The 25,658-nt window shown below is 43.8% G+C and overlaps 1 protein-coding gene across 3 annotated transcripts in view; it reads right to left on the minus strand.

Moving 5' to 3' along the window:
- Positions 1-1,380: 1,380 nt before the first annotated feature.
- LOC137546682 (serine/arginine repetitive matrix protein 5-like) overlaps positions 1,381-25,658 on the minus strand; it is a 37,453-nt gene continuing 13,175 nt past the window's right edge. The window contains exons 2-7 of one of the 3 annotated variants that reach the window (XM_068269426.1): positions 23,977-24,162; positions 20,826-21,275; positions 19,930-20,100; positions 16,379-16,549; positions 14,943-15,116; positions 1,381-1,517 (exon numbers count right to left, since the gene is read on the minus strand). In XM_068269426.1, the coding sequence (XP_068125527.1) occupies positions 1,468-1,517; positions 14,943-15,116; positions 16,379-16,549; positions 19,930-20,100; positions 20,826-21,275; positions 23,977-24,162 (1,202 nt within the window). In that variant the 3' untranslated portion in view covers positions 1,381-1,467. The remainder of the gene's footprint in view (positions 1,518-14,942; positions 15,117-16,378; positions 16,550-19,929; positions 20,101-20,825; positions 21,276-23,976; positions 24,163-25,658) is intronic. The other 2 variants (XM_068269427.1, XM_068269429.1) reach the window with 2 other exon arrangements.

A 25,658-nucleotide genomic window follows, 5' to 3' on the forward strand; every position in this document is an offset into this window, starting at 1 on the left:
AAGTCATGAGTTCAGCAACCAAGGGCAGACAGTTTTGTCTATGCAAGTCAGTGAGGTTTTGTGACTCCTTGTTTTGTGGTTAAGCTCTTGTTCCTCTTAGATGTTTCTGTTTCACAATACCTGTGGGCAGGTCTAGTACAGAAGAAATTTTACAAATGGATTTGCTGAAAAAGTGAGTTCTATGTCAGTGCCACACTAAAACTCGCTGAGACCCATTCTACTGTAAATATTTTGTCTGATAAGACAAAGTGGCTGTATCCTTCATTGTAAGGCCTCAATTCAGGCACATACAGTATTTTATGCAGGCATCATGTTCATAATTTATCATTTCATTTTTCAAGTTTTTTTTAGGTATGAAAACATTTCAAGGTGTTTATTTTATCTTCAGCTGAAGTCCAGACGCCCAAACTCTTGGAATTCATGCCCCTGGTAGTGATAAGAAGTCACCTGGTCACCATAGTGATGTAATCAATGAAGCTGGGAGGATGGTGCGCTCCTCACTGAAACCACACCTGTCTAATACAGCTCGGTAATAATAATTTATTACTGTACTTCAATGCTTTGCTTGGAATAACGATGGGGTTATTGAAAAACGATGACTAAAATGCATTAAAACAATAAATTATTAAAGGACTCCCGAGGTGAAAATAAACTAATAAAATAAACTATTGTATCTATCCTCCTTCTCCTAAAAATGACTTTTTAAGATATTCCACAGTTTTCTTTTATATTGAAATCTACTTTTTCAAGTTTTTACTGTTTTATTGTTTTTGCTCAAGGACACATTTATTGAAGTATGCCAGAGCTAAAATCTATGAACTATTGACCCTTTTTATCTCTTTCCTGCGCTGAGAAGACATTTTCTGCTATGAAAGTGTTTTATAGTTGTGATTTATTGTCAGTGAGGGTCACACTGTAGTCTGATCCAGAACAGCCACTTACATACCTGATGGTTAACTCTTTCAGGCAGAGAAATAAAAAAAAGGAACACAGCATAGGTATTTGTGTGCTAGGCACTGTACATACCCATGTATGTCTCATCATGTCACCTGGGGTATCCTTTAAGAATGCATGACAAAAATGGGTACCACCACCAGGGCTACAAACATCAGTAATAAAGTGAATAAAATTGTCATACAAGGTATTTCCACGTACGTTTTACATGTTACTTGTTCAAACTGAATAATAAACTTTTTCGATCACAGAAAGAATATGTGCAGATACATTACAAAGGGAGCCCACAAGACATAAATTGCAGAGCTCCTTGTAAAAGATAAAACAACACAGTCCATAATTAAAGATAATCCATTTTATTATTAGTGTACTTTTTGGAGTTAGGCTCTTGCAGTTGCTACAGACAGCACAATTAAGAGTCATTATTACAGCAAACATTGACTATCATCCTGGAAGAGTCAGACTGTCGATTACTCTAGGCCATCTTCTTCCCGGTCACTAGATTTTGTTCTCTCAGAATACAAAATTACCTTCAACACTACCATCTGCTGAAGGATAATTGCCTGCAAGGAAAAGGAAATATATGCATTTATATCATCTTACATTCCCAAAAAAACAAAGCTTTATTTTTGGCAACCTGTATAATAAAATAGAGCTTTATCAGAATAATAATTGGAACCAACAAAAGAAGATGAGTGATTTATAATCAGAAGAAATAAGGAAACAAAATCCACACCGTCAGCTTTGCGGTAAGTCTGGCTGATTCAGTAAAGGCGTAATCTCTGGAAAGGCGGGGCAAAAATTTCCCATGAGGCAATTTTCATAATGAGGTCTGTGGTACAGAGTATCGCAGTTAATTGCAAATCTCGAATGCATGCTCTCATCCCCACATTATGTACATACCGTTTGTCAGGGCCAGTAGTCGGAACATGTAAAAAAAATTACCAAGTTTAAAATTTCTATTCATGGGACCTCTTGAGTATAAAGTTATGTTTAATCGCACACAACTATTATCGGAGAAAGCAATGGAATGAAAAAACCCTGTGGTGGATTGTATAACTGAAATCTTATGGCAAGGCTACGTTCACAGTGGGATGTTGCGGTGCAACGTAGCAAATGCACTGTAGCCTGGAGCATCGCACTGTAATGTAAATCTATACCTTAAAGGTGGCCCCACACCATACAATTAAAAGATCCAACTCAATAATTTCGAGCGTTTTTTCCCGAAAAATCAAGAGCTTTTCTTTGTTTTCGACTGATAAATCTGATCAAATTTCCCGCTTTTTTTTTTTCGATTTTTGGAGATTGGACATGTTGGAAATTTCAGACCAATTTTATCAATAATTGTATGGTGTGTCATTTCAATTACTTGATGTACAGTTCCAAAACATTTTTTCTGAGCTTTCAATTGTTTTATTCATGGTGGGGAAAAATTGAACATAGGTGTGTGGTACTTTGGTCAGATTTTTAAATTATTACAATCAGTCAGAAAATTTGATTGTTAATCTTGAACTGAATAGATATTAAAAAATTGTATGGTGTGTAGCCACCTTTACTGTTACTATTACTTACTTCCCATATACCTGGACTGCTACTGTTATGTTTCACAGGTGCTGCTCTACTAAACTCAGAAGTCACCTCTCCTACGCACTTATAAAGGTTCAAACCCACAGCAAGATTCGTTGAAAGATTTTGCCCATAATCATTCATTTTGTGCAACATCGAGTAACTATGGTTTAACAAAAAAAATGTTAAACAATGGTTGAAGACTGCTGACGTACTGGGACGAGACGATCATTCGTTTTGAAAGACCGTGATTATGGATCACATCGTGAAAAATCGATCAAACCTTTGCTAAAGTGAATGGACTTTAGTGGAAAACTTCTCATAATTTAAACCATTGTTTGGGTTCTGTCATTTGCAACATGCCACTGAAAGATAGATCATGGAACGATCATTCGTTGGTGGATTGAGCATCACAATTAAGCATCATTAAAACTTATATCTACCCATGTGATTTGTCCTTTATGGAGGTAAAACTAATCTACTCCTATACGTTATGATTTAGAGATTAGAATACTCTTGGGCACCTCCTATAGTTTTTTCCTAGCATTCGTTGGTGGAGTTCCACAATCTATCTTTCTGTGGGTACTTGGCAATACACAATGAATGAAGGAGGTGCACCCATTCAAGGAAGCCAGGAATTCACTGGGGCTCAATCGAGCCCTTTTTTGAAAAACTAACTGTGAAAACATGGTGGTAAAGTTACTTGGTATACAGTTTTACCACCTATTGTGTACAATTCTCTTCCTTCAGGATTGTTTTAATCACTTCAACTCCAACTAAACCAAAAATAAACAAGGCAAATTATAACAGCAATCAGGATGATAAGTGAATATAAACAGTGCATGGCAGCAAAGTGCTGTGCAGAATTCCTGCTTCGTAGGCCAAATATACTTGGAACTGCAATACAGTCTACTCTCTGATCCCTGTGGATGCAGCTGCTGGCAGGTCAATTACTCAATTACGTGTGACCGCAAGACACACAAAGTAGGAGGAACAATAGATGCTTCACTATTATTCCTAGAAGCTAAGCATTACAGTAGTAATTGTAAGTAGTACTGATTCACCAAACTGTTGTAAGGTTGTGGTGCGCAGACAGCGTACAGCGATTTTACTGATACTAAATTTACCAGTACTAATGCAAGAGGATCACCAACTGTTACCCTAGTAGCGCCTTGCGTGTTACTGGGTTAAAGCACGCGGTGATATGGCAACTCATGATTTGCATTGGGCCCCTCAACCACTCTATACATAATAATTAATATGGTGCAGCAAAACCTGTCACACAGTATCAAAGGACATCCATACAGTATGAAAGCTGTAAGCAGGGGATGGAGAACAGTTTCTTAATGATTATCACTATTCAAAGCATCTATAGATGTGATGTGATCATTACCAGCACAGGAAAAATGAAGCGCAAATACTGCCTTTAAAGGGCGGGCCCCTGGTGGGCCCCTCTGGCCCAAGGGACCCAGTGCAGTTGTAACCTCTGCAACCCCTATTGCTACACCACTGGCTAGTCTTTACCAGATAAGCTGGTGTCAGAGTATTGATTATCTAATATAGTCTGGAAACTTGTCAAATGGTACCAAGGGCGCTTCTAGCCTTTTTGTCACTCCAGGCAAGAAATCCTGTGCCCCCCCCCCCCCCCCCCCCACATACATTATAGAACACTTTGCACATGATACAATCAGAAAAGGATTACTATGAAATGGGGCCCTGGGTAAGATAACACTTTTTGCCCTCCACTGATGGTCACCTGGCTTATTTAGTTAGATTTGGTGGGGGATTGCATCCACCAGGCCCCTAGGCTATCTGCAGACCCTAGGCAGCTGCGTAGGTTTGCCTTGTGGATGATCCAGCATTGTACGCCATACAGCACATGCTGCCACTATGCACCTCAAATAAAAACAGCAACCTGTAACGATGGGTGTCAGCACACAGAGAGAATCTGATTATTGGTGATCTGCAGTATCACCAAGAATACAGATATATACCCGATTATTGATGATCTGCAGAATCACCACTAATACAAGTATAACTAACCTCTGGACACCTATATAGTGTGAGTGTTTGGTGCAACAGTAATGACTTTGAGTGGGACCACCCGAGGAGCAGGTGGTCCTTGGCAGGATGGGAAATACCTCCCACGGGAAAGTACAAAGACCTTTCAGCAGCCTGAGACATCCAAAGGGGCGGAGCCCCAGGCTGAATAGCAGAAAGGCCCAGTGGCTGAGTGACACCTAAAGGTGAGCGTCACAAACAGGTCTGGAGACTAATCTCTCAATGGAGAGGGATAGCTCTCAAGGTCGGGCAAGCCAGGTCGGCAACACACGGGCAGATAAAGTACAAAGACAGAAGGCTGATTCGGTAACCAGGGGCAGGCAGGGTTGGCAACAGGAAATCAGATATGCGTAGATACCGAATCAGAAAGCGGAGGGATAGTCAGAAATGCAGTAGGTCATAACAGATATCAAACAATGCCTAGTCTGGGGTGTGAGGTCCGTGGTCTTAACACCCTGGAACTAGTCTGGAGTATAATATGATGGTACACAGTATCCCTAGTCTTGGGTGTGAGGTCCGTGGTCTCAACACCCTGGAACTAGTCTGAAGTATAACACAATGATAACACAGAATCCCTAGTCTTGGGTGTGAGGTCCGTGGTCTCGACACCCTGGAACTAGTCTGAAGTATAACACAATGATAACACAGAATCCCTGGTCTTGGGTGTGAGGTCCGTGGTCTCAACACCCTGGAACTAGTCTGAAGTATAACACAAAGATAACACAGATTCCCTAGTCTTGGGTGTGAGGTCCGTGGTCTCAACACCCTGGAACTAGTCTGAAGTATAACACAATGATAATGCGTAAGTAATCTGGCTCAGTGTGAATTCCCAGGTCCTCCTGGTTCTAACACACTGTGGGATCTGACTATGGTCTGAGTGCTTTCACGTAAGTGTTCGCAACGGCAGACAACTTGAGACTGACCAGCCAACCTGGTCAGCTGATCCCTCCTTGTTTGCCATAAAGGTTCTGCCTCTCAGCGCGCGCGCGTATTCCTCAATCTGTGTGCACTAACAGACCCAGCCACATCAGACGCACGCTGCTGCGTGCAAACCGCCGAGCTAGGCCCGGAATCAGCCGCCTTGCTGTCAGTCCGCGCGGCGGTTTTTCCGCGATCTATTACAGTACCCCCCCTTCCTGAGGAGTGGACTCCGGACACTTTCCACCAGGCTTTCCAGGATGCGAGTCATGGAATTCCTTCTTTAATTCCTCTGCGTGCATGCGACAATCTGGCACCCAAGTCCTCTCCTCTATGCCATATCCCTTCCAGTGAACCAGATACTGCATGGAGTTCTGCACAAGCCGGGAGTCCAGAATCTTTTCTATCTCATACGCAGGTTGATCGTAAATCAACACAGGGGGGGGGGGGGGGGAGTGGAATCCACGTGCACCGCCGGCTTGAGCAAGGACACATGGAATGATCTCACACCACGCATGCTGGTAGGGAGATCTATAGCATAAGTGACATTATTAATTTTTCTGGTCACTGGAAAGGGACCTATGAATCTAGGGCCCAGTTTGGGTGACAGTTGCTTTAGAGCCAAATGTCGCGTGGACACCCAGACCAAATCCCCTGGGGAGGATTCCCATTCTATGGAATGTCTCTTGTCAGCCTGTTTCTTCTGGTTCTGAAAAGCTTTCCCCAAATTTCTTTTAACCATTCCCCAAGTTTGCTTCAAGGCCCTCTGCCAATCCTCCAGGGCTGGAAACGGAGTAGAAGCCACTGGCAATGGGGCAAACTTAGGTGACCTTCCCATCACCACCTGAAATGGGGAAAATCCTGAAGAGGAACTTTTCAGATTGTTGTGTGCAAATTCTGCAAACGGCAAAAACTTTACCCAGTCGGTTTGTGCATCTGCAACATAACATCTCAGAAACTGTTCCAGGGACTGGTTGACTCTTTCGGTCTGGCCATTGGTCTGTGGGTGGTAGCCTGATGAAAAAGAAAGATCCATGTCCAACTGATGGCAGAATGCCCTCCAAAACTTAGATTCGAATTGGACTCCCCGATCTGACACTACATTTTCCGGAATGCCATGTAGCCGGAAAATGTGCTGGATGAAGAGATCAGCCAATTCCTGGGCTGAGGGGAGTCCTTTCAGGGGGACAAAATGAACCATCTTACTAAATCGATCAACTACCACCCAAATGACCGTCATGCCCTCAGACCTGGGGAGTTCACCCACAAAATCCATGGACAAATGGGACCAAGGTTCACTCGGAACTGGTAACGACTGTAATGTTCCAACAGGTGCCTGACGGGAGGGTTTGCTCCTAGCACACACTGCACATTCTCTTACAAACTCCTTACAGTCTGTTGCCAATGACGGCCACCAGGCACATCTAGCAAGCAGATCCTGAGTTCTGGTGGCCCCAGGATGCCCAGCATTCTTGTGGGAATAAAACAGCTGCAACAATTGTAGGAGAAAAGGCAAGGGTACAAACAGGACCCCCTCAGGCTTCCCCTCTGGAACATCCTGTTGGAATGGACTCAGAGTGACAGTCCAGTCTTTCCAGGTCTCAGTGGCTGCCAGGACCAACTTCTGAGGTAGAATGGTCTCAGGGGCTGAGGGCTGTGCTGTCTCGGCCTCAAAACACCTGGATAAGGCATCAGCCTTGATGTTCTTACTACCAGGGGTATACGAAATTACAAATCTGAATCTCGAAAAGAATAACGACCACCGGGCCTGTCGGGGGCTAAGTCTCTTAGCACCCTTAATGTACTCTAAATTTTTGTGGTCCGTGTAAACTGTAATGGTGTGTTCTGCTCCCTCTAGCCAACGTCGCCATTTCTCAAAGGTCAACTTGATGGCTAGAAGTTCCCGGTTGCCGATATCGTAGTTTTTCTCTGCGGGTGAAAGCCTATGGGAAAAATAGGCACATGGGTGGAGTTTTCCCTGCAAACCAGAATGCTGAGACAACACAGCCCCCACCCCTACCTCTGAGGCATCAACCTCCATGATAAAGGGAAAGGTGGCATCTACATGTCTCAGTATGGGTGCAGAACAGAACAGTTTCTTTAGAGTGGAAAAAGCAGCATGGGCTTCTGTGGACCAGTGGTGAGTATCCACCCCTTTCTTGGTGAGACTGGTGAGGGGCGAGATCACCATAGAGTACCCCTTTATGAACCTCCTGTAGTAGTTAGTAAACCCCAGGAACCTCTGGAGGGCCTTCAGTCCTACATGCTGAGGCCACTCCAAGACAGCAGAAACCTTTCCAGGGTCCATAGAGAGGCCGGAGGTCGAGATTATGTACCCCAGAAAGGCGGTCACTTCGAAAATGCATTTTTCCAATTTAGCATACAGCAGATTCTGTCATAACTTCCGTAACACAAACCGAACATGTTTCCTATGTTCTGAGAGGTTGGAGGAAAAGATCAGCACCCCTCAAATCCAGCTTCGAGAAAATCTTTGCATTGGTGACCTGGGTAAACAAATCGTCAATTAAAGGTAAAGGATAACGATTTTTTACTGTAATCTTATTTAAGCCCCGGTAATCAATGCAGGGACGGAGGCCTCCATCCTTCTTTTTCAAGAAAAAGAATCCTGCCCCTGCTGGTGACCGAGAGGGACGAATAAAACCTTTTGCCAAATTTTCTCGGATGTATTCTTGCATAGCCAATTTCTCTGGCCCAGATAAATTATAGAGGTGACCTCTAGGGGGCATACAACCAGACCTGAGATCGATGGGACAATCGAAAGGACGGTGGGGAGGAAGTTTATCCGCTGATTTGGGACAAAACACGTCAGCAAATTCTGAATACTGGCTTGGCAAACCTTCTACCTGAATCTTGGTGTTACCCAAGGTTACATTCGCTAAACAATGATGATGGCAATGGGTAGACCAGCTCGTTAGCTGACCTGAAGCCCAATTGATCTGAGGGGAGTGAAGCTGTAACCATGGCATGCCAAGAATGATCGTGGAAGTTGCCATCCGCAAAACCAGAAATTGTAGACTCTCTTCATGTAACACCCCCACCGTGACCCTTAACTCTGGGGTCTGAGACAGAGGGTATTTACTTTGCAGAGGAGAGTCGTCCACTGCAGTGACCAGAATCTGTTAATTTAAAGGAAAAATAGGAATTCCCAATTTCTTTGCAAATTCGTAATCCATGAAGTTGGCTGCTGAGCCTGAGTCTAGGAAGGCCTCAGTAGCAACTGTTTGATTTTTCCAAGATATAGAACAAGGGAGGAGCAAACGTTTATCGTTTAGAGGTAAAGACTGCGCGCCTAGGGTATTACCTCCGACTACACCTAGCGTTTCCCGACTTCTTGGGACAATTCTGCACTCTGTGACCCTCCTCTGCACAGTATAAACAGAGCTGTTCTGTCTTTCTGTGATTCTGCTCCACCCGGGACAATTTTGACCGACCAATCTGCATTGGCTCTGGTGGAGGTGAAACGGGTGGAGGAGAGGCGTAGGAAACATATCTCACATTGTTCCTACTCCGAGTCTGTCTCTGGTAGCGTAGGCGACGATCAACCCTGACTGCTAATGAAATGGCCTCATCAATCGACTTCGGCTCAGGATGTCCTAACATTAGATCAGAGACCGCATCAGACAACCCTGACAAAAAACAGTCCAGAAGTGTGAATGACCCCCATCTAGCTGATACTGCCCATTTCCTGAACTCAGCTGCGTAAATTTCGACCGGATCCTTGCCTTGCCGCAAAGTCTTGAGCTTCCGCTCAGCGGTAGAGGCAATGTCTGGATCATCATAAATTATAGCCATTGCTTTAAAAAATTCCTCGACTGAGGTTAGGGCCTCATGCCCTGTCTAGAGACTATATGCCCAGGTCTGGGAATCCCCTGACAACAGAGTCTTAATAAACCTAATTCTCTGTGCCACGGTTCCTGATGAATTAGGCCTCAACTTAAAGTATGACAACACTCGATTTCTAAAATTCTGAAAGTCAGATCTGTGACCAGAAAACCTTTCGGGTACAGGCATACGTAAGTCTGTACTTGGAGGAGATCGCACTATATTCACAGCCGTCTGAAGGACTTGTGCAGACCCAGACAAAGCGTTGATCTGGGTCTGATGGCTGTTCAGCACTTGGATGAAATTCTCCACCGAGGTGGTGAGTGCATCAAGACGGCTGTTAAGTGCGTCCTTTTGGTTTTGGTCTGCCGTTCTGTAACGATGGGTGTCAGTACACAGAGAGAATCTGATTCTTGGTGATCTGCAGTATCACCAAGAATACAGATATATACCCGATTATTGATGATCTGCAGAATCACCAATAATACAAGTATAACTAACCTCTGGACACCTATATAGTGTGAGTGTTTGGTGCAACAGTAATGACTTTGAGTGGGACCACCCGAGGAGCAGGTGGTCCTTGGCAGGATGGGAAATACCTCCCACGGGAAAGTACAAAGACCTTTCAGCAGCCTTTGATATTCAAAGGGGCGGAGCCCCAGGCTGAATAGCAGAAAGGCCCAGTGGCTGAGTGACATCTGAAGGTGGGTGTCACAAACAGGTCTGGAGACTAATCTCTCAATGGAGAGGGATAGCTCTCAAGGTCGGGCAAACCAGGTCGGCAGCACACGGGCAGATAAAGTACAAAGACAGAAGGCTGATTCGGTAACCAGGGGCAGGCAGGGTTGGCAACAGGAAATCAGATATGCGTAGGTACCGAATCAGAAAGCGGAGGGATAGTCAGAAATGCAGTAGGTCATAACAGATATCAAACAATGCCAATCTGGGGTGTGAGGTCCGTGGTCTCAACACCCTGGAACTAGTCTGGAGTATAATATGATGGTACACAGTATCCCTAGTCTTGGGTGTAAGGTCCGTCTTCTCAACACCCTGGAATTAGTCTGAAGTATAACACAATGATAACACAGAATCCCTAGTCTTGGGTGTGAGGTTCGTGGTCTCGACACCCTGGAACTAGTCTGAAGTATAACACAATGATAACACAGAATCCCTAGTCTTGGGTGTGAGGTCCGTGGTCTCAACACCCTGGAACTAGTCTGAAGTATAACACAATGATAATGCGGAAGTCATCTGGCTCAGTGTGAATTCCCAGGTCCTCCTGGTTCTAACACACGGTGGGATCTGACTATGGTCTGAGTGATTTCACGTAAGTGTTCGCAACGGCAGACAACTTGAGACTGACCAGCAATAACTATATATAGAGCGGCGCTCCCCGGCGCCACCCACCGCTGATCAGCCAATGGCTAGTTGCTCTGCGATCAGCTGACCAATCTGGTCAGCTGATCCCTCCGCGTTTGCCATAAAGGTTCTGCCTCTCAGCGCGCGCGCGCGTATTCCTCAATCTGTGTGCACTAACAGACCCAGCCAAATCAGACGCACGCTTCTGCGTGCAAACCGCCGAGCTGGACACGGAATCAGCCGCCTTGCTGTCAGTCTGCGCGGCGGCTTTTCCGCGATCTATTACACAACCACACTACAAGTTCCAATGTCAGTCACATTGCAGGATCAGATTATTAAGCAAGGCATTCTTCCTTTCAGAATAATTTTCACAAACATTATGAGATATGCAAATATGTTACCACCTGTTAGGGTAGGACTGGAGTGGGTATATCATGACATTGAAGGGCTGATATAGTGAGATGGTTTCATAGTTTGATTGATAATTCATTCTGGAGATAAGCACAGTGTGTTTGTAGTGTGAGTGAGACAAGAGAAGATAAGTAAAATGGAGGGAGGAAGGGTAGTAGAGGGTCAGGATTGATGACATGGATGAGCAGATATCTATGAGTAGAGTAGAGGCATAGTGGATAGCACTATTGTATTTTAGTGCTGAATCCTAGGTTTGAACATTGGCCAGGGCAAAATCAGCATGAAGTTTCTGTCTTCAGACACTTTATAATCTCCTACATCCTAAAAACGTACTAATAAGTCAACTGATTTATCCTAAAACAATCCTATATTGAGAATATTAGACTATAACTGTGGTATGGATTAGATTATGAGCTCCACTGAGGATAGTCAGTGACATAACAATGTGCTGCAGAAGAAGTAAGTGCTATATAAATACATCATAATAATATTGCAGGACATTAGACTATGACTATGGTAGGATTAGACTATGAGTTTCTCTTGAGGACAGTTATTGACATGACTATGTACTCTGTAAAGTGCTGCAGAAGGTGTTAGTGCTATATAAATACACAATAATAATATGGTAGGACATTAGATGATGACTATGGTAAGATTAGATTGTGAGCTCCTCTGAGGACAGTCAGTGGCATAACAATGTACTCTGTAATGCACTGCAGAAGAAGTCAATGCTATATAAATACATAATAATAATAATAATAATAATAATAATAATAATATGATGGGACATTAAACTATGACTATGGTAGGGATTAAATTGTGATCTCCAGTGAGCGCAGTCAGTGACATGACTATGTACTCATTAAAGTGCTGAAGATGTCAGTGTTTCATAAATACATAATAATAGTTCCAAAAGCTACTGACTCCCCTGAAGAGTGCTCAGAGTAGTGTACATAGTTGTGCACATTGTTCCCCAAGTAGCAGGGTTGGTCAAAGAGACAGTGGAGAGAGGGAGCATGACCAGAAAGAGCATGAGCAGAGGGTAGGGCAAGCAGAGAAAGATAAGCGACATACTCACCACAGTGACTGTAACAACCTAGGAAGATAGATCCAGCGAGGTGTCCTTCATGACAAGCGTACAGCGATTCATCTTCCTACCAGCGGGTATACGTGATATCACGTGACATTACCGCATGGGCGTGAACGAGAAGTCAAGTGACCGCGGTACTTTATGGGGTGTAGTCAGGGATCTTACAGATCTGATCCACAGTGACGGTCATTTATCACCGCACAACACTAAGCAATGTTTACATGATCATGCACCTGTACCCCTGTCATGTAAGTGACCACTCATCACTCAAAAAAAATCGATGGATGTCAGGAAAATGGTTGGAAAAATCGTGAGGTGGGTACATAGCATCAGACAGAGGGCAAACAGACAGCATTAATGGAAATACATTATTATCTTCAAACAAGAGCAAGGAGTGTTGTGTGGCACTTCCCACATGAAAATGTCAGTGAGCCGAGAATTAACACAGGGAATATAAATTCCGCTCCCCTGCAAACCCACAGTCTGTCGTAATGATGGCCACTGAGGCGTGTGCTCCGCTCAAACACATACGAAAAGTATAGAATGCATTTTCTGTGCAAGAAAGAGCAGGAGGCGTGCACCTTCCATCTCATACATTTACTTGCAAAAGTGGCAATCCAAAAGCATGTACAGACATCCAAAACATTGCACTGTTCAAATCAACATGGCGCGGTACGCAGCATGATCAAGCGTCACATAGACGCGAAACGGCCGTCGCTCCTCCACCTAGTGCCTGACACCCACCTCCATACCGCGCACCCTGCTTGCTGCTGACACGGAAGCGATGCTTGGCATCACACCCCCGCCATGTTGATTTGAACAGTGCAGTGTTTTGGATGTCTGTACATGCTTTTGGATTGCTACTTTTGCAAGTAAATGTATGAGACTGAAGGTGCATGCCTACTGCATTTTCTTGCACAGAAAATACATTATTATGCCAGTCTCAATTATAAGTAGTGATGGATGTAATTGCACACATTGCTTACATGTCCTCTAGCAATATTATCCCCTTTACTGTTCACTATATACATGCTGCCACTTGGAGAAATCATACAAAAACATGGCCTGACATATCATTGCTATGCTGATGACACCCAGCTATATTTGTCATTCAAACCTGATTATACAGACCCTACTCCACAAATAAACGCATGCTTAGCTGAGCTTCAGGAGTGGATGAATAATAATTGGCTAAAACTTAATGCTGACAAAACTGAGGTTCTTGTTATCGAGGGCCAGGGCTCAACAGCAAAGCAGCTCTCAACCAACACCGCTAAGGATAGGGAGCTCAGATCTGAACAACTCAGACTGTGTGCGCAGCCTGGGAGTACTGATTGATGGGAAATTAAGCTTCAGGAATCAAATCTCAGCTGTTGTGAAACATTCCTTCTTTCACCTAAGGAATATTGCAAGGATTAAACACCTAATTCCTTCAGAGGATCTTCCAACCCTAGTTCATGCCTTCGTCACATCAAGGTTAGACTACTGCAACGTCCTCTACACAGGCCTGCATAAGAAAGACTTACGCCGCCTGCAATTAGTACAGAATGCCGCCGCAAGGCTGTTAACGAGCCAACCCCGCCATTGCCACATAACACCAACCCTGAGCTCACTCCACTGGCTACCGATAAAATGGAGAATTCTGTTTAAGATTGGCTTACTGACATTCAAATCCTTGCACAATCTGGGCCCTGGATACCTGAAGGACTTGTTGCAACTACATCACACCCCCCACAATCTTAGATCAAAAGGACGTAACACCTTGGTCACCCCCAGAGTCCACCTCAAAACCTTTGGAGACAGAGCCTTTTGTCATGCTGCCCCTACACTTTGGAACTCCCTGCCACACCCAATCAGGACAGCCCCATCCCTGGAAGCATTTAAGTCTAAACTGAAAACCTACCTTTTCAGTCTGGCATTCATGAACATCTGACTATCTCCTCTGTAACACAACCCAGCCTGAAACCCTGTATTAATCTGAGACACAGCTATGCACTTTGAGTCCTATGGGAGAAAAGCGCTTTACAAATGTTATTGTATTGTATTGTATTGTATTGTATTGTTTGAGCTTCAGATGCTTGCCCTCCTATTTACTCACTCATAATGAAAAACCTGCATCCCCACGGTGCCCATTTCACATTTCAAACACTGTCCTTCTGAATTCAGGGAGACATGCAGCCTGTGTGTCCCAGAGAGGGGAGAGGATCAGAGGATGAGGATCATACTGCTGGTCATGGCAATGTTCCTGACACCTAGACATGCCTGACATTTTCGCAGAGCACAGGGCTGTCTGAAAAGTTTACTGTTTGTCTCACTCTGCAGACTCCACGGCATTTGGGCACTGTACACTGTCTCACATCTTTCTATGAATCCTTATCAGATGCATTCATTAGAACACTTTTGAGAGCTGAAAACTTTTCTACATACCCTTAGTTGTCAGTAACTCAGGCTTGGGGTGGAGGGGCAGAAAACAACTATAAACCAGACACCTTCTTGTTAGGGGGTGTCTATAAATCTGAACTCTGAATGATTCTTTCTCAGAGACTTAGCGGAAGGCTATTGGTGAAGAGAGCAGAAGGCTATTTCTCTCCAGTCCCTTACAACGGTCTTTCAGGACAGGAATTTTCCCCCCCTTAGACTAAAAGTAATTTATTGTGCCTTTCCCCATCAAAGCCGCTCCAAACAACTGCCTGGGTGATCTGTAGGTTAAGGCGCCTCTGAATGGTACAAAGGAACTTACAGCATTCACAGCTCTCCTCAAACACTAGTCCACTAGAGCAGTATTCTTTGTATGTGCTGCCATTTGCACAGTTCCAGAAAGCATTCTTGTCATTGGCTACAGGGTACAGGCCATTAGCTTTTCCAGAGCAGAATTCTTTCTTGGTTTTAGCTGGTGGAGTTGGAGGGTAGTTACCTGAATGATCAAAAACAGATAATGGTGCAATTATTACCAAGAAATATTAATATCCCAATGCTCCCATTTTGGGGTCAACAAGGATTTTTCCCACTATGAGCTTGAGCTTTCAGAGGAATTACTCTTGCCAAAGCCTTAAACTTTTAGTTCTTCTGTTAAACTTTACTTAAAAGACTTATACAAATAAGAAGTATATTTCTTCCAGAGTAAAATGAGCCATACATTACTTTTCTCCTATGTTGCTGTCACTTACAGTAAGTAGTAGAAATCTGTCCGGGAAGAAACAATTTAGATACTCACCTAGGTAGAGATAGGCCTCTTCAATGTCACTGCCGCTGCCCGGGACCCTCTGGCAGCTCATAGCCAAGCTCTCTTTCATGTACTAGCACAGTCAAGTTATGCCTGTAAGTACTGCCACGCCTGCGCAGTAGCACAGCTTCAGCTTGCTGTGCAGGAGCAATACAGCCAAGCTCATATGCGGTGGTGAGCTCACCTTCGAGAACATATCAGAAAAGTCCTTGTTGGATATGTTCAAAGGGTCCTAGCACGGCAACGGCAGGGTTAAGGATGGCATGAGAAGCCTCTAGACTTTCCTGAGGCTTCCCTCAACTCAGGTAAGTGTCTAACTTTTTGTTCCCTGGCCAGTGCAGGTTCACATTAAGGACAACACACACTTGCAATAATGGCTCTGAAGGCCTTTCCCCATACAAACATGCTGTTTGGCTCTCTGCTGATCACCGTGCTCTTGTCTAGGGACAGGCGAGATGAGCGAGAACAAGTTCCTGCCTCATGCAGCAGTACATAATATTAACAAAGATCATTAATGATCTGTCAGCAGACATCTGAGGGCAAAGCCATAAAAATGGGCGCAGGAGCCGCATTGGAAAGAATGGGGCTGTCACAGGCACCATTATAAAAGCTGCAATTTGCAGCAATGAAGGGAAATTTGGGCACATAAAGGTGCCCAATAAATTTGTGGATGCTGAGGCTTCCCGCTATGCAAAGTGCAGCATTACATAGCGGTCACACCCATTAAATATACTTTACTACTGGAATTAAGTAGTAGAATATTGGTAATTTTACCAATATTCCACTAGCGGCAATCCCTTGTGCCCTTTTTCCAGGTGCCTTTATTACATGGATGCGTCTTAGGATACCTGTACACATTTTGAAAAAACATTGGACTGATCATTCTAAATCAGCTAAGATGCAAGTGTGTTCAGGTCTTTACTACGTAACTGTCTAACATCACTGGTACTTACAGCAGTCACAGCTCATATCAAACACAAGCCCAGTAGAGCAGTATTGTTTGTAGGTTATTCCATTTGCGCAGTTCCAGAAAGCATTCTTATCTCCAGCTACAGGGTACAGGCCACTGGCTTTCCCAGTACAGAATTCTTTTGTTTTTGCAGGTGGAGTCGGAGGATTGTTGCCTAAAGGGGCAAAATGAAGTTATTGGTTAGATACAAGCTACACAACCTACACCTTCTCAGATATTTACTAGTTTAAACTTAACCCCAAATTGTTTCTTGTAAAGGAAACATCAGAGCGATATTGAAAAAAATCAGATCTACTTACCTTCAGTACCTGGACCCCTATGTGTCCCTTGCCGTAGCTCCATTTCAAGATGGTCTCTTGGGGTCCCCTCCGTAGCAGCCGCCGACCTGGCTAGGATGACAGCCACTGCGCGTGCATGAGAACATGGCCACACCGCTTGCATTGCACTCCCGTGGCCAGGAAGTTTCTGCCCAGATCCAGAAGTACTGCGCCTGTGCAGAACTCTCCATGGCGCCACCCTTGCACAGTGGCCACCAACCTGTTTGGGTCGGCAACTGCTAGCAAGGGGACCCCAGGAGGCTGGCTGGGGCTTCCAGGGGCTGGAGGAAGCCCCAGGTAAGTAGATATGATTTTTTCACCTGAAGTTTTCTTTAAAGTGGTATAATATTCAATAAAAACATGTTTTCCTACTTTTTATACGGCTATCATACTGTATTTGCTTGTGTGCATAAGTATTATTATTCATTTAGAAATTACAAGTTTCCAAAGTACACTTTTTTGCTTTGAGAGCTGACTTTGCACTTTATTCATAGCTGGTTTTTTTTCATGTTGAAATATAAGCAGAAATACTTTCTGACTGTCTGTCTTTGTTCAGGAGACTCTGCAGTGTCAGAGAAGTGTTTGTTTACATTTCTCACTTGATACAATTAAACACAACATAATATTATATCTAGTTTGGATTCGTCCAGCTTTCCCGGTATTGAGCTTTTCTGTCCTGTGTTTAACTCTTTGAATGCTGTTCTAGTAAAGAAAAATGCTGGTAGTATATAATATGCTGTAAATAATATTTTAGAGCAAAGAGGAATTGCTGGGTTTCATTCCACTTTAAGTATATTTTATAAGTGTTTAAGTGGTTTAACCACTTAAAAAACGTGAGCAATTTTCAACTGTCAGCGCTCCTTCCATTCATTTCTCTATAACTTTATTACTACTTATCACAATGAAACAATTGTTGGGGGTACGTTTTGCTAAGAATTATTTTATTCTAAATGTGTTTTAACAGGAACAATAAGAACAAAATTGAAAAAAAAATTATTTCTCAGTTTTAGGCCATTATAGCTTTAAAATAATACATGCTACCATAATAAAAACCCACACATTTTATTTGCCCATTTGTTCCGGTTACTGCAATGGTTAACATTTTTTCCTAGTACAATGTATGGCACCAATATTTTATTTGTAAAAAAAAAGGTGCATTTTTTTAGTTTTGCATCCCTAATTGCAAGTCCATAATTTATAAAGTAACATTGATTTACCCTCTTGACATACATATTAAAAAAGTTCAGTCCCTAAGGTAACTATATGTGTTTTTTTTATTGTTATTTTTTTTTTACCCCCAAATTTTTGGGGCAACTATTAGGGAGTGTGGGAGGTAAGGGGTCAATTTAAAAAGTAAAAATAGGTCTTTTTATTTAAAAAATGTTTTTGGATGTAATTTTACTGTTTGACCACTTTAGTAGTATTACTACGCATAGAGGAAGTAATGCATGGATGTGTAAGTATCGGCTTTTATGAATGGCGGCACCGTTTCTTAGATGGCGGTGGTCATTCATACGAGAAATTAGATCAATGAGAACTGTGTTCCCATTCATTGATCTCCAAGCTAACGAATAGCGGCAATAACGATCGTGGGAGTGCGCAGGGAGGCGAGTGGGAAGGGACATAGTAGCTAGTCTCTGCACAGAGGTATGGCATTTTGCAGGGATGTAGTTACTCCTCCCGACGGAGGGGAAGTGGTTAAAAGTGTATTAGTATAAATAATGTTCAGGAATAGTGTTGATCCTAATGGATAATTTTGCATCCGTGAAATTTCATATAATATTTGCAAGTACAAAACACTTGATTGTAATGACGATTTCCCATGTAATCTTGATCATCGGTACTCCCCTCCCACCACTCAACCTTCTCTACTTGTCCAGACTGCTCTCAGGGGCCGCTAGGATAGCAGGCGATCCCACCCACCCTGGCAACCGCTACTTCAGTCTTCTCCCTTTAGGCCGCCGCTACAGGTCCTTACCCACCAGGACCACTAGACACAGGAACACCTTCTTTCCCCAAGCCATTGATCTCCTCAACGTACCCTCCCAATCGCACTCCCTTGCTCCAGCGCTTACACCCGGGTAGTTAGCCCACCCATGTTACATCACCCCAACTAGTCTAGAGTCACTTAAACTACTCTACTGCCCTCCTTACTTAAATTACTCTACTTACTGTATATCTGTTTGTCTTCAATACTGTATATCTGTATAACTTGTACCAGGGGCGTAACAATAGGCCCTGCAGCGCCTGCGCCCACGGGGGGGCCCGGCCCCCCCGCTGGGGCCCGCTCAGGGCCGTTTTTTGGGGGCTGGAGGGGTGGCAGCATGAGGGGAAAGCCTTGCCCACAGTCGGCGGGGAGAGGGGTAGTTCCCCCCTCTCCCTCACCTCGGGGCTCTCCCCTCTGCGCTTCCCTCCAGCTAGTTAACGTGTGTGGGCAGCGGGCAGCAGCGGCGTCAGGATACATACCTTCTTCCTTGCGTTCCATCGCCGCCTTCTCGCTCTAGCGGCTGACGTCACTTCCGCTTCCGGAAGTGACGTCAGCTGCTAGAGCGAGAAGTCGGCGATGGAACGCAAGGAAGAGGGTATGTATCCTGACGCCGCTGCTGCCCGCTGCCCACACACGTTAACTAGCTGGAGGGAAGCGCAGAGGGGAGAGCGAGCCCCGAGGTGAGGGAGAGGGGGGAACTACCCCTCTACCCGCCGACTGTGGGCAAGGCTTTCCCCTCATGCTGCCACCCCTCCAGCCCCCAAAAACCGGCCACGAGCGGGCCCCAGGGGGGGGGGGCCCGCTCTGAAATTTTGCAGGGGGGCCCGGTGGGGCTTAGTTATGCCCCTGACTTGTACAATACTGCATATCTGCATAACTTGTGTTTTGTACTACTCGAGCCTGTCTGTGCCAAAAATAATTCCAGGTACAACCCCTGTACTTGGCTATTAAACTTGATTCTGATTCTGATTTTGCCTGATTTTCACAAATTACATGAAATTACTTTCATAGAATTCACTAAAGTGTTTTTAAATATGTTACTATTAGAATTAAATAGTAGAATATTGGCAATTTTACTGATATTCTGCTAGCAGTAATCCACTGCTCCCTTTTTTTAAATGGATGTGTCTGAGGACACCAGTACACATTTGGAAAAGGCACCGGACTGGTCATTTTGAGTGAGCTAAGATGCAAGTGTGTACAAGTCTGTTTAACATCACAGGTACTTACAGCATTCACAGCTCATATCAAACACAAGTCCAGTAGAGCAGTATTGTTTGTAGGTTATTCCATTTGCGCAGTTCCAGAAAGCATTCTTATCACCAGCTACAGGGTACAGGCCACTGGCTTTCCCAGTACAGAATTCTTTTGTCTTTTCAGGTTGAGTTGAAGGATTGTTGCCTAAAGCGGTAAGATTAAGTTATTAGTTAGAAACAAGCTACACCTACATCTTCTCAGATATTTACTAGGTTAAACTCAACCCCAAATTGTTTCCTTTTAAGTATATTTTACAGGGGTTTAAGTGGTTTAAAAGCATATTAGTGTAAATATTGTTTAGGAGTAGTGTTGATCCTAGTGGATAACTTTACATCCGTGAAATTTTATATAATATGTGCAATTACGAAGTTGATCGTAATGGCAAATTCCAATGTAGTCTTTATTTTGCGTAATTTTTGCAAGTTACGTGAATTACATTCACAGAATTCACTAAAGTGCTTTGTACATATTTTCACATAAAATAGTATATGTGTGAAAATTGACAGGTATGCATAGGGAAATTTTCACCAAAGCATTGAAGTTAAGGAGCATTTTCACGCATAGATTAAAATTTTGCAAAATTATGAACAATTACATGCAAAATTCTATGCAGATTTCCCTGCAAAATTACTATTATGCAAAATTTGAGGTCATCACTATTCAGGAGATTGTTATGCTCATGCTTTTGAAAAATAAATGTAAATTAGCATACTGGTAGAAATAAAAGAAAATAGACTAATGGCAGTTACTGTAACCATGACCATAATTAAGACAAAAAACAACATAAGTAGAGGTGTGGTTGCTACAAGTGGAACTGCTAGAGTGCTCCTAAGGCTCAGTACTTTTAGTATGTTCTGTAGGTTCACTACCTTTAGAATGTTCCACATGTTCAGAACTCTTCGGCTGTTCATTTGGTTTACTGCTCTTAGGATGCTCCTTAGGCTCAGTTGTCTTGGGATGTTCCTTCGGTTCACTTGTCTTGGGATGTTCCTTTGGTTCACTTGTCTTGGGATGTTCCTTTGGTTTACTTGTCTCGGGATGTTCCTTTGGTTCACTTGTCTTGGGATGTTCCTTTGGTTCACTTGTCTTGGGATGTTCCTTTGGTTTATTTGTCTCGGGATGTTCCTTTGGTTCACTTGTCTTGGGATGTTCCTTTGGTTTACTTGTCTCGGGATGTTCCTTTGGTTCACTTGTCTTGGGATGTTCCTTATCACTGCTTTCAGGGTGTTTATCACTGCTCTTGGAATGAGCATCTGTGTGACTTTGGCTGTGGATTTTAGAAGGAGGTGGTGTGACAGGAGATTCTGCAGATGTGGAACCTATAAAGAACATAAAGTATCAGGTAAATGATATTAGAAAATGTAAGTCTTTAGGCATTTCACTAGGTGACTAGTTCTATAGTTTTGACCCCCAATAATATGTTTACAGGATAACGTCTTATCAAAAGACACAGGTCAGTTTTAGCATTTGACACAAGGTTTGCCAAACCATCCTTTTAATTACTGACAAGTAAGGGTGGTTGAAATTGCCAAATTCTGAATCAAACAGAATTCCGAATTCTGCCTAGTAATTCCAAATTCAACGCGTAAATTCCACAGAATCCCACCATTTATATTAAAGTCGATACCGCCAACTTTAGTGGTTAATTGCAAAGCCCCCATACATGCTATTATCAGCAAATTTGCAAGTTATGTTTGGGAGAAAGGTGGGAACATGTGAAAAACATTTTTTTATGAAAAGACCTTGGAGTTTTTGAGAAAATATTTTAAATTTCAAATAAAAAAATGTTAATTAAACTCAGTAAAATCACATTTAGCTGCAGTACACTCTAATATACATGGAGTTTTGAGTACTATACTGTATACATTTTAAGAAAACTTTGTTATCAATGCAGGCTGGTACAGCCAAAATTTGGAGCCTGGACTATGTGGGGTTCTCTGCCCCGAGCTATACCAAGTTGTTCTCACTAAGATATGCATGTTCTGCAGTTATTTACATATAACCCACTGTCTTAAAGTGTATCTGAGATGGGGCAGGAAAGAAAATTTATATATACCTGGGGCTTCCTCCAGCCCCGCCCAGGCTGATTGCTCCCTTGCCGTTTTCTGCCATCTCCTGTATCTTCCGCAATCACCCCCCCTAAGTCATCCAGTCGGGGCAAGTCATAGCAGTCCCAGCCTGGCCGTGCATGTTTCCCATTTTTTAATCACTGCTCTTGGGGTGTTTTTAGGTTCAATGCTCTTAGGATGTTCTTTAGGCTCACTTTCTTTAGGATGTTGATCACGTGATCAGTACTCTTTGGCTACTCATTTGGCTTACTGCTCTTGCTCTTGGGATGATCCTTAGTTTCACTTCTCCTAGATTTCTTCTTTGGCTCACTGCTCTTAGGATGTTCATTAGACCTAGTGCTCAGGAAGTTCTTTAGGTTTACCACTCTTAGTATGTTCTGTGTGATCAGCAATTTTTGGGTGTTCCTTTTGCTCGCTGCTCTGGGTTGGCTGCTTTAAAAGGGATACTTAAGCTAGGGATAAAAAAAATCAGTTTTAATCACCCGGGGCTTCTACCAGCTCCCTGTAGCCGTATTATGCCCTTGCAGTCACTCACGGATCCACCGGTCCCCCGCCACCAGCTAGTTTCATTTCACCAACAGGCCCAACAGGCCTGGTCACACGTAGCCTTCTTCGTGTTCCCGTCAGCAGGATGCTATTGCGAAGAAGGAGACATGTGGCCAGGCCTGCGCAGGCACAGTGAGCCTGTCGGCAAAAACGACACTAACTGACAGCGGAGGACAGGAGAATCCGTTAGTGACTGCGAGGTCACACGACGGCTGCAGAGGGCTGGTAGAATCCTCAGGTGAGTAAAACTGATTTTTTTTTTATCCCTGGCTTAAGTTCCTCTTTAAGGATGTTCATTAAACTCAGTGCTCTTAGCATGTTATTTTTTTCACCACTGTTAGGATTTTCTGTGTGATCAGCACTGTTTGGGTGCACCTTTTACTTACTGCTCTTGGGATGTTCCTTAGGTTTACTGCTCTTGGGGCGTTTCTTAGGTTTAGTGCTCTCAGGATGCTCTTTAGGCTCACTACTCTTAGGATACCCCATATGATCAGTATTCTTAGACTGTTTCTTTGGTTCACTGTTAGTAGGGTGCTCCCTAGGCTCACTGGTCTTGGAGTGTTCTTTGGGTTAATTTTTCTTAGATTGCGTCTTAGGTATAGTGCTCTTTTCATGCTGCTTTTGCTCCCTGCTTCTGGGGTAAGCTTTTGGTTCTGTGTTTTTTTGCTGTTCCCTAGGCTCTCTACTCTTTGAGTGCTCCTTTGTTTCACTGCTCTGAAGATGGACCTTATTATTAGTACTTAGAAAAACGTAACAATAGGGGCTGCAGCCCATGCACCCGCGGGGCCCACTCGGGGATGTTTGGGGGGGGGGCTGGAGGGGTCACAGCATGAGGGGAAAGCTATGGTCACACTCGGAGGGGAGGGGGGACGGTCCCCCCCCCCTCATCTCAGGCTCTCCCCTCTGCGCTCCCCTCCAGCTTCAATAACCATATGTGTGCAGCGGCGGGCAGCGGCAGCTACATACCTTCTGTGTGCTCCAGCGTAGATGCTTCTCTCTCTAGCCTCTGACGCGACTTCCTGTATAAACAGGAAGTCGCATAAGACACTAGAGAGAGAAGCGTCTGTGCTGGAGCGCACGGAAGGTATGTAGCTGCTGCTGCACACATATGGTTATTGAAGCTGGAAGGGAATGTGGAGGGGAGAGCCCGAGGTGAGGGAGGGGGGGACCGTCCCCCCTCCCCACCGAGTGTGGCCATAGCTTTCCCCTCATGCTGTGACCCCTCCAGCCCCCCCAAAACGACCCTGAGCAGGTCCAGGGGGAGGGGGCCCGCTCAAAATTTATGCAGGGGGGCCCGGTGGGTCTTAGTTACGCCCCTGGTTCATAAACATCTGCTTTACCAAAAAATGGGTAGAATGTCTAGTGAAAGCAATATTTCTGAACTTCAAAAAGTAACAACACTTACAACACTGGCAGCTTTCATCAAAGATAAGGTCAGCTGGACAATCTTGCTGATAGGTGAGTCCTTTCCAGCAGTTCCAGAAGGCATTTTTGTTCCCAGCTACAGGGTAAAGGCCTGTAACTTTACCAACACAGAATGCTTTGCCACCAGCACTGCCACTGCTCTTCTCTGGGGGTGCTGAATAAATACCTAAAAAGGAACAGAATTATAACCTTTATGTGATGGATGCATGGAACAGCAATACAAGCACAATCCTTTTAGTGCATTTATTCGTCACTATTTGAAAGGATAAATCCGCACTCCCAGTGAAATGTGGTGTGCAAGCCCCAGGATCAAAGAGATCCAAACAACATGAGAAATAGAAATCCTGTACAAGAATAGGCTGCACCACCAAAATGTACAATTAAATCATCTTTAATCAAAACACTAAGACAAAAATCATTAAAACCATTTAAAAGTGTGCATCGCACAACACAAACAACCACAAACAAAGTAATGTGGGAGGAATGCAATTCAATAACAGTGCCTCACCTCTCATCAATAAATAGTGACCCTTTAACTGCACAATCTCCGTCTGGGTTCAAAAAAGATCCCAGCATGGAGTGTATAGGTCCCGGATCCAAGGGACAGAATTAAAGTGCTGATGCATACATGCAAACAATTTCTAAACCCAGTGCGTGAAAAGTCATGAATAATAAAGAGGTGTGAAGAGTTTGTATATGCTCACAAACATATACTGTAAATAATATTGATGATGAATATCGCATATAGGGAAGGAGGATGCAGGGAGTGATTTGCATACATATTCCCAGGACAGGATCCCATGTAGAAACAGGAGCAGTAACAAGTGTGTCAAATATCTTATCGATATCTGCCTTAAATGATTATTAACTACTTAACTACTTTGGCCTCCTGGACGTACTAGCTACGCCCAGGAGGCCATGTGCGCGTCCGCGCGCTCCCAGGCCGTGAATTGTTAGCCCACGAATCAGTGAATCGGGCTATGGTGCCTGATCACTCATTCCTCTCCCCCGCTTTTTCTGGCTGCTGCGTCCCCCATACGTATGTTACGCTTAGAGTGACGTCACGTAAACAAACTCATGGCCGCTATCTTGTGGCAAAAAGTAAAACTACAACTAAAAGTAAAAAAAAAAACCTTAACACACATTTACATTATAAAAGTTCTGTTTACATCCCACCCTCCCAAAAAATACCCAAATAAAATGTTTAATATAAAAAAAAACATTACAATAATAAAAAAAAAACATGTAAATATTTACCTAAGGGTCTAAACTTTTTAAATATCAATGTAAAGATGAAATATTTCTATACTTTTTTTTATTTTAAACTTGTAAATAGTGATCGATGCAAAACGGAAAAAATGCACCTTTATTTCCAAATAAAATATTGTCGCCATACATTGTAAGGCCCGGTTCACATTAGCGGTCGCCGTCCGGAATCGCCGTGCCGGAGCCGGACCGCATGCAGAACGGACGGAACGGACGCACGGCATAGCAATGAAAGCCTATGCGTCCGTTCACATGCGTCCGTTTCGTCCGGACCGGATCCGGACCGGATCCGGACTCCGGCATAAGACCCAACATGCGCTATTTTTTTGGTCCGGCAGCCGTATCCGGAGCGGAGCCGGACTGCACCATCCGGCCAATACAAACCAATGAGAACCG

This window comes from Hyperolius riggenbachi, chromosome 2 (genome assembly GCF_040937935.1).
Source record: "Hyperolius riggenbachi isolate aHypRig1 chromosome 2, aHypRig1.pri, whole genome shotgun sequence".
Taxonomy (NCBI): domain Eukaryota; kingdom Metazoa; phylum Chordata; class Amphibia; order Anura; family Hyperoliidae; genus Hyperolius; species Hyperolius riggenbachi.